Source organism: Herpailurus yagouaroundi, unplaced genomic scaffold (genome assembly GCF_014898765.1).
Source record: "Herpailurus yagouaroundi ecotype Mexico unplaced genomic scaffold, PumYag 191, whole genome shotgun sequence".
NCBI classification, from domain to species: Eukaryota; Metazoa; Chordata; class Mammalia; order Carnivora; family Felidae; genus Herpailurus; species Herpailurus yagouaroundi.
The window spans coordinates 18,668,798-18,685,090 of NW_024412422.1; the positions used below are offsets into that span (position 1 = coordinate 18,668,798).

A 16,293-nucleotide genomic window follows, 5' to 3' on the forward strand; every position below is an offset into this window, starting at 1 on the left:
GGGCAGAGGCAGATGGACCGCAGGCGACCATCCCAGGAGCCCCCGGCGCCGCCGGCGGGGGGGGGGGGGCGCCCGGCCTCAGGCAGGTATTGTCTCGTTTCAAGTTTGGGGAAACCTCCACAGGCTTATTGAATGATGTCCGTGTTTGGTCCCAGGGGATCCCCCCAAACTCCTGCCTTTACCTTCAGAACCACCCCAGCGGGGGTGGTAAGGTACGAAGAGAACTCAGACGTGCAAAGTTCTCTCTGCGCTATTCGGTCTCACGTGGTTCGGGCTTCTTTGGCAGGGTGGCTGAAAGAGTCACAAAGCCAGCACCAGCACCACATCAAGGGCACCAACAAAGAAGAGAACGAACGAGGGGACATCGTGCACTTGGGCCGTGCCTGGTGACGGCAACGGCAGACGGAAGCCGGTTGGTCAGCCCGTCTTCTTCCGTGCCCGACTTCACGCTGGCTACAGAACGCATCCACGGGGTGCACCGGCTGTTGGGCCCCTGTTCCCGGAATGAGACCTCGCCTCTCCTGGAAGAGGAGGGAATGCGAGCCCAGGGCACACGGCACGCGGGGAGGCTGGGGAGGCTGGGGAGTGTGGCTCGCCAGGGCGCAGGCCAGCTGGGAAGTGAGCCAGTCCCGAGAGCCCAGTTCAGCGCGAGAGCCATTACGAAGGGCTCCCACTGGAGAAAACGGAACGCGTGCCAGGTATACCGACCAGCGGAAACCAAGGACGAGAGGCTGGGTCCTCATCGAGCGTGAGGAACGGGAGACGTGAACTATGTGGTTTATGGCTAACTCCTTCCCGTGGCAGAATCTGGTCTCGGGCTTGCCGGCACTGTCCCCAGGTAGCGGAGTTGTGGGGAGGCAGCTACCCCACACCCGTCTCAGAATTGGGGGGGTCGTTCCCCACAAAGACTCTGAGGGTCGTTCAGACCAGATGGCTCCTTAGTTCCCACTGAGCGTGGACACCACAGGACCCCAGCGAGAAATTAGCGAGGGGCGCCTCGCAAGTGTGAGGACCCCAGAAAGGCAGTAAACGGGGGCTCTGGACAAGAATGTGCCCCTGTGAGTTTCAGCTTGCCACCTGCCGAGGGCTAAACCGTCCCCCTGAATGTTGGTTCAGGTCCTAGCCCCCCAGTGTGGGGAACATGACCTTATTTGGAAATAGGGTCTTTGCAGACGCGATCAGGATGGGGTCGTGCTGGAGTCGGTGGGCCCCCATCCAGCGACTGGTGTCCTTACTGACAGAGAGAGAGAGAACGAGCAGGTGCACAGGGATGTGGCCACGTGAGGCCGGGCAGAGACCGCAGGGACGCACCCATAACCCAGGGACGCCTGGAGCACCAGAAGCTACAAGAGCCCCCAGTGAGCACAGCCTTGCTGACCCGATCCCGCACTTCCCGCCTCCAGAGCCGCCAGAGAACGTGCTTCTGCTGGTTCAAGTCTCCCACTTTGCGTAAGTCGTTAACGGCCGTCCTGAGAAACAAATCCACCTTCTACTCGCTTTCCATCAGAACCGACAACAAACCTTCCCCGTTCCCGAGTCTGGTCGAACTGCCTGCCTTCGGCCGAGGACCCAGGGAGGGTGGGGAGGGGAGCACGCCCAGACCCGCGGCCCCATCAGCCCCAAGGCACCCCCCCCGCACGTCCACAGATGCTCGGAGATGCAGAGAGGAGCTTCGTGCTTACCTGTAGCGGGCGACACACAGGTGGACTTTCCCCGAGTGCCTCTGCTGCTTGGAGGTACTGGAACTGCGTTCATGATCCATCTGGTAAAGACACAAACCACCTTCAGGTTACGCGGCGGCGGGGGTCACGTTTTTGCGGGAAGCACACAGGAAACCCTTCAGTCTCGCTGAGCCTTCTCGCCCCAGACCGCGGAGCTCCCACGAGCCCCGACTAGACCAACTTCTGTGTCTTGGGCACCGGCCCGGAGATGAAGCGGCTCCCTCAGTGTGGGCCCCCTGGTCACACAGAAGGACGTTTATAAAGAACGCATCTTCCCAAGCCAAGAGTGGACCAGACGTGGGGCCCCCCAACACGGGGTGTGGGACTCGCCGGGCAGACCGTGCGAGATCACCAGGCCCTACCGGGCATCTGTGGACACAGAGACGGACAATGACCCATGGCCTCTGCTCACAGGGGCTCGGCCCTGCGAGGGACACAGACACCGTCCGCCGCGATCACGTGTCAGAGGGTGCCTGGTGCTGTGGGGCTGAGACAACCGGGAATACTGCATGGAGGAGGTGACACGAGGGCCGATGAAGACCAGATATGGGAATTTACGGGAGGAAGGGAAGACGCCCGGAGGGAGAGGGAGGAGGAGGGGGGAGGAAGGAAGGTGAGAGGACCATCGTGTTCCCACCAGACGGATCCGCATGGGCGGGCCAGAACTCACGTCTGATTCAGATCTGCATCTTGGGCTAGCGGATCTCGACAGAAAGGTGGGCTTGATGGGCAGAGGCTCCGGCTTGTCACCAGGGAGCGGGAGGGGCCGGATATAGTCCCCGGTCACAGTGCGGCTTCCGACGGTGCTCTCCTGACCTGGCCACGACATCGAGACAATTTGAACAAGGATGCCAGTGAGGTGACAGACGCGTGGGTCCTTTGACTTTCCAGCGTGCCCGTCCCCCTCGCTGGCACCAGCCTCAGGTTTTCATCTTGGGAGCTGCCTCTTCCTGCCCTCAGTCCCCACTGGCCACCTGACCCCATGGCCCGCCAGGCCATCCCCCCGGCAGAGTCCACTCCTGGCTGTGAGGATGGTCTGGTGGCGATGGCAGTGTTAAACATGCGGTGGGAAGGTCCAGCCACGGGGAATTAAAAGAAGCCACAGGGAAAGAGCCTCTCCTTTTCCCTGGCTGCAAACTGAGAGGCTGTGAGGCCTGGTGATGCTGCAGCCACACTGCCCCCAGGAGGCGGAAGGTCTGTCCCACCAGAACTGGCTCCTAGAAGGGGAGCCGCCAGATGGGTAGGAAACGCATCCTGGGGGCGCAGTTGGAGCCCCCGAATCCAGCTGTGCGGGAGCCAGACATACTGGCTCATCTACTCCAGGTGATAAGCAAGTTCCCTGCGGCTCACACCCATTTAGATCAGCGTCGCTGTCACTTAGGACCCAAAGTGTCCTAATTTACATACAAAGCGGCCAAGAGGCTGGGAATGTTTAGAATTCCAAGGAGAAGCACAGGAGCAGTGATTCCCTCCCTGACCTCTCTGTCCAGCCTCTGTCCGCAGCAGCCAGACCTCGGGATCATCTCACCGAAGATTCAACCTGCCGAGTCCACGCTGGGAAAGGCCAAATGATTCGCAGTAAGGTGGGAAGTGTCCCTACAGAGGCTTTCACCGGCCAGGGGCCCCGCGGCTCCGGCCCGGTTAAAAGAACTGTGGGATAACACCCCTGAAATGGAATCAGGCCAGAACAGACACAGGGCCCTGCTGGGGCGTCAGATCCCAGAGAGCAGAGGTGTGGCCTGGTCACTGCCGTCTGTCCCCACTGCTCACGGCAGCGCTCGGCATACAGCAGGTGCAAAGTGATGCTGCGCAAATACGCGCCCAGGAGCCCCGGGGCACCAGCTGAGGAGGAGGAAAGGCCAACCTCTGACCCACAGCCGGTCTGACCCCCTGGCAGTGGAAGTCACGAGTCCCGCTTTTGGACAGAAGCTGTTTGAGCAGGTGCACAGTCGACTGTTTCCTCTTTGAAGGAACATTCCAGACAGACAGGCTGTGCCTCCAGCCCAGCACTCCTAAGGGAGAACAGTGGGGCCAGTGCCCTACGCCAGCCTCAGAGGAACGTGGAGCCACGGTCAGCGATGCCACAAGGGCAAGGGTGAAGCCAGGGGCGCGTGGGCCCTGCCAATGGCGCCCCCTCGTGGGGCGAGCTCACTGACTGTTACATGAGCTACGTCCATCCAGGCGGCTGTGTGGAAGGCTTGCTACAAACCTATTCGCACACCAGGATCTCATCGATCCACCTGGTGGCGACCCAGAACCACTGTGGGCCTGAGTGCCCACCTTCCACCACCGCGGGTCACACCCTGTTCTCCAGATTGTTTCAATACCGAGCCACTCCCACTGGACGCACGTCTGCATGCCTCACGGAGGCGCGCACACAGCAGCCCAAGACACCATGGGGAGAAGGGATGGCTGGCCACGTGGGCCGGGGTGGGCACGCGACGGTGGGTCGGGTGCTCTGCTGTGACCAGCCTGCAGACCCGACGTGGGCGAGCACCCGCCTGCCCCGGCAGTCTGGGGCTCTGGTGCACGCCAGGCAGAGGTTCCACGTGACAGGCCCCTGTTAAACCCTGGGTGCCACGAAACCACAGGCTTCCCTGGGCCATAACTCTGCACTCAGAGGCTGCGTTTTTCAGCGCACACGGGCGTTCTGCGTGGCCTCCAGGCACCCTGTCCCTGTCCTTGAGGATCTGACGTGTCCCCGTCCCGTGTCAGGATCTTGAAAAGCATCACCGGCCAACCTCATGCGGCCACCCGGCCTAAGAATGTTTGTCTCATCTAGTGACAGCTGAAACTGTCCTACCCCTTCTCATCCTTCAGACGGCACAGCCCAACGTCCTTTCCTAGAGCCAGGCTTCTTCGTCCGCCTGGTCTGAAGCAGTCCTGGGTCACTTTCTAGCTTGTCACTCTGTCCTCACGCATCTGTCCCCTTGTCTGTCTCCAGCCACCAAGAGGCGTTTCCACAGGGGCCTGGCCAGCTGGCTGACCTCACAGCCGCAGCCCTGACACACGGGCTAGGTGCACCATGCCCTCGGAACACCCTGGAGGGGTGTGCAGACCCTCCTCCCTCTGCCCTGCTGCTCACAGCCACGTGGCACGTAGCTAATGACTGAGCGGGAAGGACGGGGCACGTCATTTATCAAGACAAAGGCAGCCTCGCTTTGTCTTAATATCACGAAGCATCAGAAAGAAACGATCACGTATTTTGATGCCAACAGGGAGAAATCTGGACGTTCTCTCTCCAACGGAACTCAAAAGGGGGGGGGGGGGGACTCTGACACTCATCTCCCCAAATTAAAAACAACAATAACTTTTAAACAGGCGGGTATTCTTGCAACCCCCGTGTCCTGGGACAGCTGCCCCTGGGCGGGGAGCACAGTCCCGACTGATCAAGGCAGCCTCTGTGCCCCAGCTGGAAGCCGCGGCGAGGCCTGAGGACACACGTCTGCGATCTCCATGCTGGATACAAAGACGAAATCCCTCCCCCGACGTACGAGGTCCATCCCCATCCTGCGTCCTGAGCACAAGTGTGACAGGGGGGCGCTCAATTCACCGCCCTCACCGTCGCCGCCTGAGCAGGAACGGAAATCGGTCCCCACACGGAGGGGGCAGGGCACGAAGGTGGGAGGCGGCCACAGCCCAGCGGTGCACCTCGTGGACCCTGGCCTCGCCCCGGTCGCTCTCCAGGGTACACGGCCGCGCGAGGAGCGTGTCTGCCGACGGCATCGCGTGCTCAGAACGGGGGCTGGTGCACTGTGCGTGCGCAGTGACTGCGGCTGGCCCGCCATCGCTCGGAGCCCTGGGACGCCGGTGCCTAGGCCGGCGGGTCAGACAGACGCTCACTATGCACGCCCAGATGCGGGGTCACCGGCCATCCCTCCTCCGCCACGCACTCACCTTTGCCGATGGAGGGGCTGAGTCCGTTCATGAATTGCGGGAAAGGCTTGCCGGGCGCGGGGACGTCTACGGAGATGCCAGGGCTGACTCCCAGCAGGTCGATCTTCCCGGCGTGCTGCCGGAGCCTCTCCAGGTCCTGCGACAGCAGGCTGAACTGCTCACTCTGCGTCCGGCATTTCTCCTCCAGCTCCCGAACCTTGCTCTGCACGGCAGACGCACGGACACGCGGTCAGGGGCGGGCGGTGGGGGACACGTGTGTCTGTGCGTCTGCGTGTGAAAGCGTGTGAACGCGTGTGTGCACACGTGTGCTGCCTCCCACCTCCACAGGAGGACAGTGTCCCATCAAACCAAGCGTCCTGAGCGGCCTGGCCGTTGTTCCTCACCAGACAGACGTGGGAAACCACAGGTACAGAGAAACCCTACGGACGGTCAGCTCCCAGCCAACCGTGGATTGTTCTGGGCTGTGTGTGCGGCCCAGGGACTGGTGGTGGACACGCCCCACCGGAGCCATTTGAAACTTGGAGTGCGAGGCAGTGACACAGCCCAGACACGGGGGCAGCCCGGCTACTAACCCGCAGACCCGTTCATGGAACCTAACCCCAAAGAAGTGCTTTGGCAATAACCGGGAACTTCTACCTGCTGCATTCGGTCAGCAACATAGCCGCCATCTGCAGACATCCAGAGGGGTCTCGGGAGCACCGGGGAGGGCGGGGGGCTCCCCCAGACACGCATCAGGGAAAGGGAAGCTCCCTGCTGACTGCCTGCTCCTGTCCCAGCCGGTTCTCAGGTCGGGTGGCTGGAGACACACTCTCCGCTCCCCACTCACAGACCACACTTCCCATCCCGGTGCAGACACAAGGCTTTGCCACGGGGACCAGAGCGTCCCGCACTGTCCACGGCGGGGCGGGGCGCACGCCAGGGAGGGAGGCGAGCAGGGTCAGCTCCACCCCTTCCCTGCGGTACCGCCCCCCTACGCTGCTGCATTAGCTCCTGGGCTATTTCTCCTCTGTCTCCCGCACCGTGAGGTCCAAGCCTCTCTGGTTCCCTCCCTGATACAGCCTCAGTGCTTTTCACGGAATCAGGCCCACAGTAGGTGCTCGACACGTCTGCCGAATCCACGAAAGGGGGAACCGATCTGCTGTGCGGGGGGCTTACTTCGTCTGCACAGAAGTCCTGCCTTCGCTCCATCCCTTATTCCATGATAAACGGCAAATCCCATTTACTGTGTTATTGATTTGCCGTACTGCCCGGTTCCCCCACTAACGTGCCAGCCCCACGAGGGCAGGAGCTGCTGGCTTTCCTGCGTCATCCCCAGCACTTGGAACAGAGCTCGGTGGCGAGTCCACCTTCAGAAGGCGTGTGGTTCACACAGGTGTGCACGCAGGAGGGTGGGGACAGCCAGGGATGGCCCGCAACTGTGGAGAGCCAGCAACAGAGGTGCCTTTCCTTCCCCCCCCCCTCCTGCCTTTCCTCCCCCCCTTCCCCTCCCCTTCTCCTTCCCCCTTCCCTTCCTCCTCCCCCCTTCATCCTCCTTTTCTACCCCTCTTCCTCCTTCCTCCCTCTCCTCCTTCTCCTCCCCCTCCCCCCCTTCCCCTCCTCTGGCATTAAGCTTCCCAGCTCCTCAGTATAGAATGAAGTGCTATTTGTGTCTGAGATCAGGGATTTCTAAAAATAAACCTAACAAACCCCAAGCCTATAATTAATTTCTTTGATTCATTAAAAAAAAAAAAAAAAAAAAAGCAGCAGGCTTCTTTTAAAAAGCTGAATGAGCTTGTCTGTGACAGCTGTCTCCAGCGAGGAAGGCAGAGAAGCGACATCAGCCAGCGCTCCCAGGCGCAGGCGGGGGACACTGGGACGGCGTCAGACCTGCCCCCAGCCCGGGCCGCCGGGACCCAAGTACGGGGTAACATCTGCCCCAGGGCAGAGCCGCGAGCCCTTGGGGGACAGGCAGGCGGGCTACCCCCCCTCGGGCGAGGGGCGCTGGAAGGCCTGAGCTCCCCTGGGTTATCCAGGTGGGCTCCCAGGTGCCGGCGCTGGTGTGTGGGGTATCAGGTGGCTCGTGGGAGAACACGAGCACCACTGAGATGGCCGTGAGTTCATTTTCACGTGCGTCACGACAAATTCCGGCAGATCAAATTCGCAGCACTGTGTGCACGTTGACAAGTGACCTTGCTAAAAACAGCAAACAGATTCCTCGCTTATGTGACACTCTAGAAATGACAAAACCATAGTGACGGACAACAAATCAGCGGTTGTCGGGGCCGGGGCCGTGGGAGGGCGTGACTCCCAAGGGGTACCAGGAGGGGGTGTCTTTGGGGCGATGGGGCATCCCTATTCCCACGGTGGCGACACGAATCTCTACGTACAACCGACCCCACGGAACTTCACACGAGATGGGGAAGAGGATGAACGTAGAAACGGGCAAAATCCACGTAACGGCTTGTAGCCTGGCGGCCCGGCTTGCGCCAACATGGGCTCTGGGCCTGAGAGTGCGTCACGGCCCCGGGAGCCGGGCGAAGGGAACGTGGGAAGGATCGTAGCGGTTTATGTACCTTCTTGTGCGTCTCAAATTATTTCAAGATAAAAAGTTTTTAAAAATGAGCAGATTCAACGAAAGTACGAAATGATGCTGCAGGCGGCCTGCAGGCGCCAGGAACGTCTCGGTGGCGCGTGAACGGTGTTGCGTGCAGAGCACGGCCGAGGTCCTGACGGGTCGCCGCTGGATCCTGGCGCCTGAGACACACGTGGGGCCGGCCGGAGCTGTCTGGCTTGGGGTTTCCGGGACAGGGCGGGGCACAGAGGTGGAGGAGGGCGACCGAGCTCCCCTGGCCGGGCCCCACAGGACTCAGACACACGGGGAGACAGGGGGCACATGGAGGCACCCAGTGGCAGCACCCTTCCTGTGCCGCCGTGACCACGGCGTCCTTGGCACCCACTGCCGGCAGGCCCAGGACCTGAGCCCCCTGAGAATGGCCCTCAGTGACTCCCTCCTTCCGGGGTGTGTTCCTGTGTCCAGGGTCCCCTTCAGCGACAGGGACGGTGACACGCCGCCTCCCCTGCGTCCGGCTCTGCTGGGAGCGGACCTCAGAGCATCGGGGTGCCTGGGGCGCCCACGGAGGCTGGCGGGGAATGCCAGTGGGGAGGGGAGCAGGGGCAAGCCCGCGGAAGGTCGGGGCGGGGGGGACACAGCAAACCAGAGCATGGGTGTCCTGTCTGCATCCACTCAGTACCGTCCAGACCCACCATAGGCAAAACTTTGTCTCCCAAGAGCAGCAGAAAGTCTTCAGTATAATGAAAAACGTCTCAGTTTTTAAATGCCAACAAGTATCTCAGAGGCCAACAAACGGTCCGGGCTGATGAGTCCCATCTAGAGATGGCACGGCGGCTCCATGACTCCTGGCTAGTGTCCCCAGCACCAGCTCAGGCTGGCCTGGGTGGCCCTCGTGGCCCACAGGATGATCCCCCGCAGGGTCTGGGGCTCCAGGCTGTCAGATGGATAGTTGACAGTCTTTCTGGATGAACAGCACAGACTTCTACTCCAGGGCAATCGGCCGGCACCACTGAGAAGCCCTTCCCGGGGTGGGCAGCATGACGCTAGGACGGCTGCGGCCCGGAGCCACCTGCCCCGAACACGTCTGCTCTCTGTGCCTCTATCGGCCAGCCATGCTCACTGGTACGGCCCAAATCAGGAAAAACGAAACAACCCTGATGAAATGGTCAGCTTTTCCCTAAGCACGATGAATGGGAGAAACAGACAATTACCGGTGACGTTAAAGGTACCATCCCACCCTTAAGCGAACAGGGCATAAGACCGCAGGCTCCAAGCCTCTAAACGGTCCTGCGTCCAGATACTGATCAGAGGACGTCTGACTGCCCAAGGCCACGGGGACCAGGCTCCGTCAGGCTGACATCTTCCCTCGAGCACACCTTCCATGGGAGCTGATGGCAGAAGGTCCTGATGGTGCAGACAGGATGTTGCTGGGCTACAGGACAAACACGGGTGTGCCGTGTTGTGCCTGTCTGTCAGGGCGTTTGCTTGATCCACATCTGTCCATGTGAGGCCACTTGGTCTGGGCCTTGCTTCCATCATAACCTGGGGTAAAGGTGTAGGGGGGGTGGCCGAGCCTCTCCCACCTCCAGGTGCTCCCAGAGAGAACGGAGGGGTCGAGCCGGCCACGCCTAACTGCCTCTCCCGCTCCGGCCTCGCTTCCCCTCCGGGCATCAAGGGCAACGGCTATAGGGCAGCAGGACGTCAACCCTCGGAACCCAGGAGCTTCGGGTGCCTGTTCTCTGTAGCCTGGGTGGGTGGAGACTCAGGACAGCGAGGAGATGGGAGCTGGGGACCCGTGACACCCAACGTGCATTGCACGGGAAGACACTCCCTCTGGAAGCTCCATCAGGCTCTCCCCCTCCCGGAAGACAGGAAGGATTTCCGGGAGCACAGCGTCCTGGCCTGGCTATAGGGGCAGGGGCAGCACGGGTGGCAGATGCCGGCCAGCGGCTGGGAGGTGCCTCTGAGGGTCCCAGAGTCACCAGCAGGAGGAACCACTTCCCCGCAAACAGGAAGGCAGCAGTGACCCCGCTGATCCGCCCGGCTGGCGTATTTGAACAAAAGTATTTATTTCAGGATTCAGGGCATTGTCGCCTCCCGGGTGGGTGGCCTCCCAGGGAGCCGGCCACCTGCAGGCATCGGGAGTGGGGGCCGCTCAGAAGCGGCTGTGTTCTGACCGCGGCGGGAACAGATGGCACAGTCATCAGGCAAGTCAACTATCCCTGGAAGAAACGCAGCGACTTGCACATTTGGATGCGGGTATTTATAAAGATGACGGAAACACACCACGAGCACGATCGCTAGCGGGCCCAGCCCGGCCACTGGGTAGTTCACGTCTGGCGCTTGGGCTTCGTGAAGGAGAGCCATGTGGGGTGCCGTGCCCGGTCACCGGCGTCCGAGCAGGGCCGCCGTGGATCATCAGAACAGCAGGCGAAACCAGGGAGCGCTGCAGGCAGCCTGGGAGCAGCGGCTGTGTGTGGCGTCCTGACGTGCAAACAGGACTCGGGAGCCGTTTCTGAGCGCCACACGCCTGCTGCGTGCCAGGCGCTGCCGGGGGCTCTCACGCATTCTCGCGGGCCGTCAGGGGGACCCACGGGGTAAGGAGGTAGGAGCCCAAGGCACAGTAAGGAAGTAAGGCCAAGGTGCACAAAAGCCAGGGTCACACCACCAGGCAGTGGCCGGACGAGGCCAGGCCTCTGGATCCTGGACCCCCCGCTCACTCACGGGGGGGCCCCCGCTCACTCACGGGGGACCTGGAGGCAAGTCAATCACACAGCCTCAGTGGGCCTCGCTGCCTTCTCCTATAACGTAGGGCGAAGCACGTGTTCCAGGACCCAGTGGCAAACTGCAAGGTCAGACCCTGGGGGGCAGGGTGGGGACTCCGTTGCAGAAGCTAGAAACCTTCTACCCTCCATGGGCAAGGCCTCAGCACGGACACTGCTGGGGGTGGGGGATCGGGTATCCTAGTAACTCAGTCACCCAACCCCCTAACACACATCCACCCCCCCCCCCCCGGCCGGACGTCTCTTTTCAGCACCTCGGAGCCCATGCAAGTCTATCAGAATCCCCTAGATTTCACCATCAGTGGGGACACTCAGTGCCGTCGTCCCTGTGACCCCATGAATGAAGGAATGCCTTCTGCTGCCAGTTTCATACCCGTCTGGGTCGGCTCCTGCCTGCAAGCAGAGCCCATGGGAAAATCCACGGAAGCGCGTGGACGGGCTGAGTTCCAGAACCTCTGCAGGATGATGCAATGTTGACACTGAAACGAACCGCGTCGTAGCCAAGGGGAGACTCCGGTAAGGGAAGCCGTCTCTCCAGTTGACGTCTTACATCCTACAGTGTGTGGACCCAGCACGGCTAAAACACAAGTGTCTTAAACATTTGCTTTGGTTCGTACGAGTGAGCGTTTCCCCAACTGTCCAACTTAAATCGCACTGGATTCTAAGCTGGTGGGTCTGGACCATTGGAGTTTTCCTGCTTCGGTACGGACACCCTCTGTCACGTGGTTTTACGGGGGCAGATAAGCACCGATCGCTGGCGGGACCTCGGAACTCCTGAATCGCCTTCAGGGGTACCAACAGTGAGCGGAGGCGGCATCAGGGACACAGAGCTGGACTCGGGGGGTTAGTCCCGGGGCAGCCGAACTCCCCACCGTTGGAGCAAGCGTGGCGTCCTTGTCCCTACGCACGTCGTCTTCCAGCGGAGACTCAGGAGGACGGGGCTGCCGAAGCTTCTTCCGGCGGGGGCAGAGACCCCAGGCCGACCACGACTCCCGGGGCAAAGAGGCTTCTAGTAAAGACACGGAGGATGGAAAACGTTAATGATGAATCTTCAGATTCTCGACGTGGCTAATCCTTCACGCTTCAGCATCACAACCCCGACGTCCTGAGGATTCTAGAATTCAGGCGGGGCAGGGACGATGCCACAGCTCAGCCGCGTTCGGCTTCGTTTCCTGGGCCTGTGACGCTGTCCCGGTTTCTCCTGTGGCAAAGTGTCACTGGCTACGGCCGGTGCACAGCGGACACAGAAGAGAACGTAGGAGCCGTCCCTGCCGCAGTCACCAGGAAGCCCTGTGCTCCGGACGACACAGCCACAGGAGGCAGGGAGCCCGGGCGGGGCACTCCCGGGGGCCTTCCCAGGTGGGCGGCGGGTGTCGCCGACAGGAAACGACCTTTGTGTGTGCAGCGTGAAGCTGCGATGCGCTGGGGAGGCTGGCCTTACGCTTCAGCTGACAACCAGCTCCGGCTTTCTGACGGGACCAAACCCACGTGCTCCTTCACCCACACGCGCACTCAGTGCCACGGGGTCACCAAGTAACCAGGTGTCCTAACACCCGCCCAGCAGGGTGACGACGCCTCCCTGAGGGCCCCGCGACACGGTGCCGGCACATTCAGGGACCGGCGGAAACGTTTTCGTTTCAGTGTCCTTGAAAACCAGGAGTAAAGAGAATACGGGAAGAACGACTCCAACCTGGACCGTAGCCCTCTTTACACCCACGCAGATATACGTAAAACGTGACACTTGATATTTTCACGGGGCCCAGGAAAGTCACAACGCAGCCCGGATGCTGGGTCCCACCTCTAGGAGGGACCCCATGCCTGTCTGGGTTGGGGGAGCGCGGTCTGCTCTGGAAAGTCTCCCCAGATGCGACCCAGGGACGAAAGGAGCCCGCGAGGGTTCCTTCCTGGCTGTGACGAGTGTCTGGTGTCGCAGGCCATCTGATGCCTCATCCCGGAGCGGACGACCAGCAAGCTGGGGGCAAAGCAGTGAGGCGCTAGGAAGACGCCAGGGGGAACAAGCCACAAAGCAGCCAAACGCACATGTAAAGCACACGGCACCGACCCCGGTGAGAGCAAGCTCATCGCGGTGGGGGGGGGGGGGACTCCCCCTGCGACGGACCCCAGAGCCCGTCCCCTCCCACCCCACGGAGGGGCGCCGCGCCCCTGCACACTTTCCTCGGCTGCCCCAGACAGTGCCACCAGGGGGCCCGCCTGCCCTCGCAGCCCGGCTCTGCCCTTGCGAGCTGTGTATCCCCGAGCAGTTGGCTCAGTCTCAGTGCCTGATTTCCAACCGGTAAAGAGGATGCCGGCGGTGGCCACCTGACAGGGTCCGGTGCCCGGCGGGTAGTGGCCACGTGGTATGGGGGACCGTCTCCCGCTGTGACGCACCCGCCAGGGGAGGCGGGGCTTCTGAGTCCTGCACTGTGTGAACTAATTCACGACTCAACTCTCGCCGCAGTGTTGCTGGCAGAAGAGCTGAGCCCGGCTCCCAGGGAGGACAGGACAGGGAGGTCCCGGGAAGCCAGGCTGCAACGCAGCGGCTGAAGGGTGGGGCTCCGGCACCAAGTTCCTGGGGTTTGAGTCCAGATTTTGCTTCCTACTAGCTTGCCTTGGCCGAGTCACTTAAACTGACCGTGCCTCATTTTCCCCTGGGTCGTCATGGAGATGAAGTGAATGTGTGCACCAAGCTCTAGATGTCCCTAGATGCATCCCTAGAACGGCACTTGGCACAGAGTGAGTGTTCAATAAACGCTATAGTCCCTGCTGTTACTGTCGTTACTGTTAATCGATTTTAAAATATTTTCTTGTTTCTGTGTCTTGAAAGAACTCCCTCACGGAGGGATTAACTGACACTACCCGCTCTTGGGCGTACAGAGTGCTCTGTCGGGATTCTGGAAAAGCTCTGCTCTGCGTTAACTCCCGACACCCATCTTTGCTAAGCCCCGAAGCCAGTCCCGACGACTCTGCGGGTGCTGGGACTCTGCACACGTCCTGACCGGGAACAGACACAGCTCCCCTCCTGCCGTCCCCAAACATCCTAGCCATTCACTCATCAGAAAACGGGGCCTGGGACACCCACAGAACCGGCTCCGAGCACGACGGTGTTCTGAGGGATTTTATTTAACGTGTTTCTGGAGACGATCCTTACTACTCCTGTTTTCTGTCATGCTGGGTGAGGTTGGGGGGCTGTTCTGGGCTGTTCTGCCGAGTAGAACACCTGGCCAGTGGCAGTGACCAGCGTGCGACCCTCCAGGGACACAGACACGTTCCAGCACAAGCGTGTGGCACGCCACAGATGTTCCTTGTCGACGCTTCTGGTGACGGTGAGGGGGCAGAAGGGGTGGAGGTTCGGGTCACTAACGTGCTGAGCCACGGATCGGCTAAGACCCCAGAGGGCTGGCTGGTCCAACGTGCTGCCCTCTGCAGACTAGCCTCGCAGACACTGACCAACGCTTCCCAGACGCCAGCTGCATCCGAACTGGGTCCCTCCCAGGTTCCCGGCTCCCTCCTCCAGAGCGTCTGACTCCACAGGTTAGGCGGGACCCGACAACCCACATTTCTAACCAGCCCCCAGGTGATGCTGACACGGCCAGCCTGGGAACCCCACTCTGAGAACCACTCACCCCCAAAGTGGGAAAAGCGTCCCTTCCGTGAATACGTGATCCAAGTCAGAGTTTCGGAAAACACTCAAAACCCTGATCAGAGGGACACGCGGCTCCTCGTGTTCCCCCGGTGGGGGGGGGGGGGGGCGGGGGGGGAGGGGCCAGTGAGAAGCGTGGCAGCTTGTTCACGGAAGAAGGTAAGCCCCCAGCACAAACACAAAGGCGGAGCGTTCAGGGGCCAGGATCGAATCCCCGATGACCGACAGAGAAGCTGCATCCTGGGCTCTGGGCCCCGGGTCCCGTGAATGACCTGAGGGCAGAACGAGCCCCACCAATTCCCACCCCCACCCCCAGTGGTCATCGGGGCTCCGACATGCCCTTCCAGCCTGACCGTTACAGCCTTCGCGGAAAACGGGAGACCAGGTTCGCTGGGCCTGCTCAAGACGTGCGAGACCAGAGCTCGCGCCCCCGGGGCCCCCGTGGAGCCCCCTGCAAGCGGCTCCCCGAGCCCCCAGCCCCACTGCACCAGGAGGAACCTCCAGCTGCCGGCTCCGGAGGAAGAGCTGGGTTGAGCCGGCCCAGGGACCCGTGGACGCCCCATGCACGCGGAAGGCATCGCCACGCACACACGGGGACACGAGGTTCCCTCAAATACCTGCATGCTGTCCAAGGCGTTCTGGGCGGAGCGCAAAGCAGGACACAATCACAGGAAGGTGTTGTGAACAAAAGAAGACAGAGGATTCTCAGCACATCTGCACGGCCTTTTCCATTCGTTAAACCCAAAGCACGTTACGATGCTACCACATCCCAAAGCATGCACGGCCACCGGCGCCGGGTGGCGGGGCCTCGGCGGGCAGCTCCAAATGCGGGTTAGAACAAGAGACATGAAATCAGCGGGCTCCGGGTGATGGCAGAGGAAGCAGACCTGCGGCCAGGAGATGATGTGAATGGCAGCGGGGGGGGGGGGGGCGGGGTTCAGGCAGGGGCGGAGATCATCTGTCAGGGAGCAGCATGGCCACTTGGGGTCTGTGTCCATTCTCTCAGGTTGTGTATCTCCCACTGCCATTCGTCACACTCACCCCTCCAGATACTCGTTAGCTAATGGACGCTCTCAAAAAATCAATTCTAATACACGTGATGGTAGCGAAGCAACCTTTCCCTGCGGGAGGAATAGACGTTGAGAGGCAACGTGAGAGACGTAAGAGGTGTGCACGCGGTTGTCCGTGGCCGCTGGTCCCCTGTGGGTGAAGGACGAGGTCATCTCGGGGGACAGCCGCGTCCCATACCTGGGGATGGCAGGCCCGACGTCACCCACGCCCGTGCGTCTGCAGCGAGGGGGTCGCTAACTGTCTGACCTCTGTCCGCGTAGGCGGGAGGCCTGGCGTGGTCATTACTCCCATTTATCACGCACAGAGCGTGCAGGCGGCTGGGCCTCGGGGGGAGTCTGAGTTCCGTCCAGACCCGCCCATCCGCCACTCCTGGGGAGTCGTGGGGCTCCACACGAGGGACAGAGGTGCGGTCACTCCTCCCAGGACCCCACGCGGGTGGGACTTTGCACACCTCGCTGCCAAGCCCCCCCCCCCCCCCCCGCCCCCCCCGCGGCCCCGGGGGGCGGGCCCCCCCCCCCCGGCCCCCCGGGGGGGGGGGTCTGCGCCCCCCGCGGCCCCACCCCCCCCCCCCCCCCCGGCGCCAGCAGGACCGGCTGCAGAGAGGCCCCCACGCTGCGTTCACCGGGGGCG

General features: G+C 61.7%; 1 protein-coding gene and 1 long non-coding RNA gene across 10 annotated transcripts in view; one reads left to right on the plus strand and one right to left on the minus strand.

The window, feature by feature from the left end:
- Positions 1-16,293, minus strand: part of RIMBP2 (RIMS binding protein 2) — a 170,687-nt gene that overhangs the window by 46,603 nt on the left and 107,791 nt on the right. For 7 of the 9 annotated variants that reach the window (XM_040444110.1, XM_040444114.1, XM_040444107.1 and 4 more), the window contains exons 6-8: positions 5,619-5,820; positions 2,392-2,537; positions 1,683-1,762 (exon numbers count right to left, since the gene is read on the minus strand). In XM_040444110.1, coding sequence (XP_040300044.1) covers positions 1,683-1,762; positions 2,392-2,537; positions 5,619-5,820 — 428 coding nt within the window. Of the gene's footprint in view, positions 1-1,682; positions 1,763-2,391; positions 2,538-5,618; positions 5,821-15,209; positions 15,231-15,633; positions 15,705-16,293 lie in introns of those variants that run through there. The other 2 variants (XM_040444111.1, XM_040444113.1) reach the window with 2 other exon arrangements.
- Positions 11,512-13,721, plus strand: LOC121010443 (uncharacterized). Its single transcript, XR_005781165.1, has 2 exons — positions 11,512-13,018; positions 13,556-13,721. It is a non-coding gene; the product is annotated as an uncharacterized LOC121010443 (long non-coding RNA).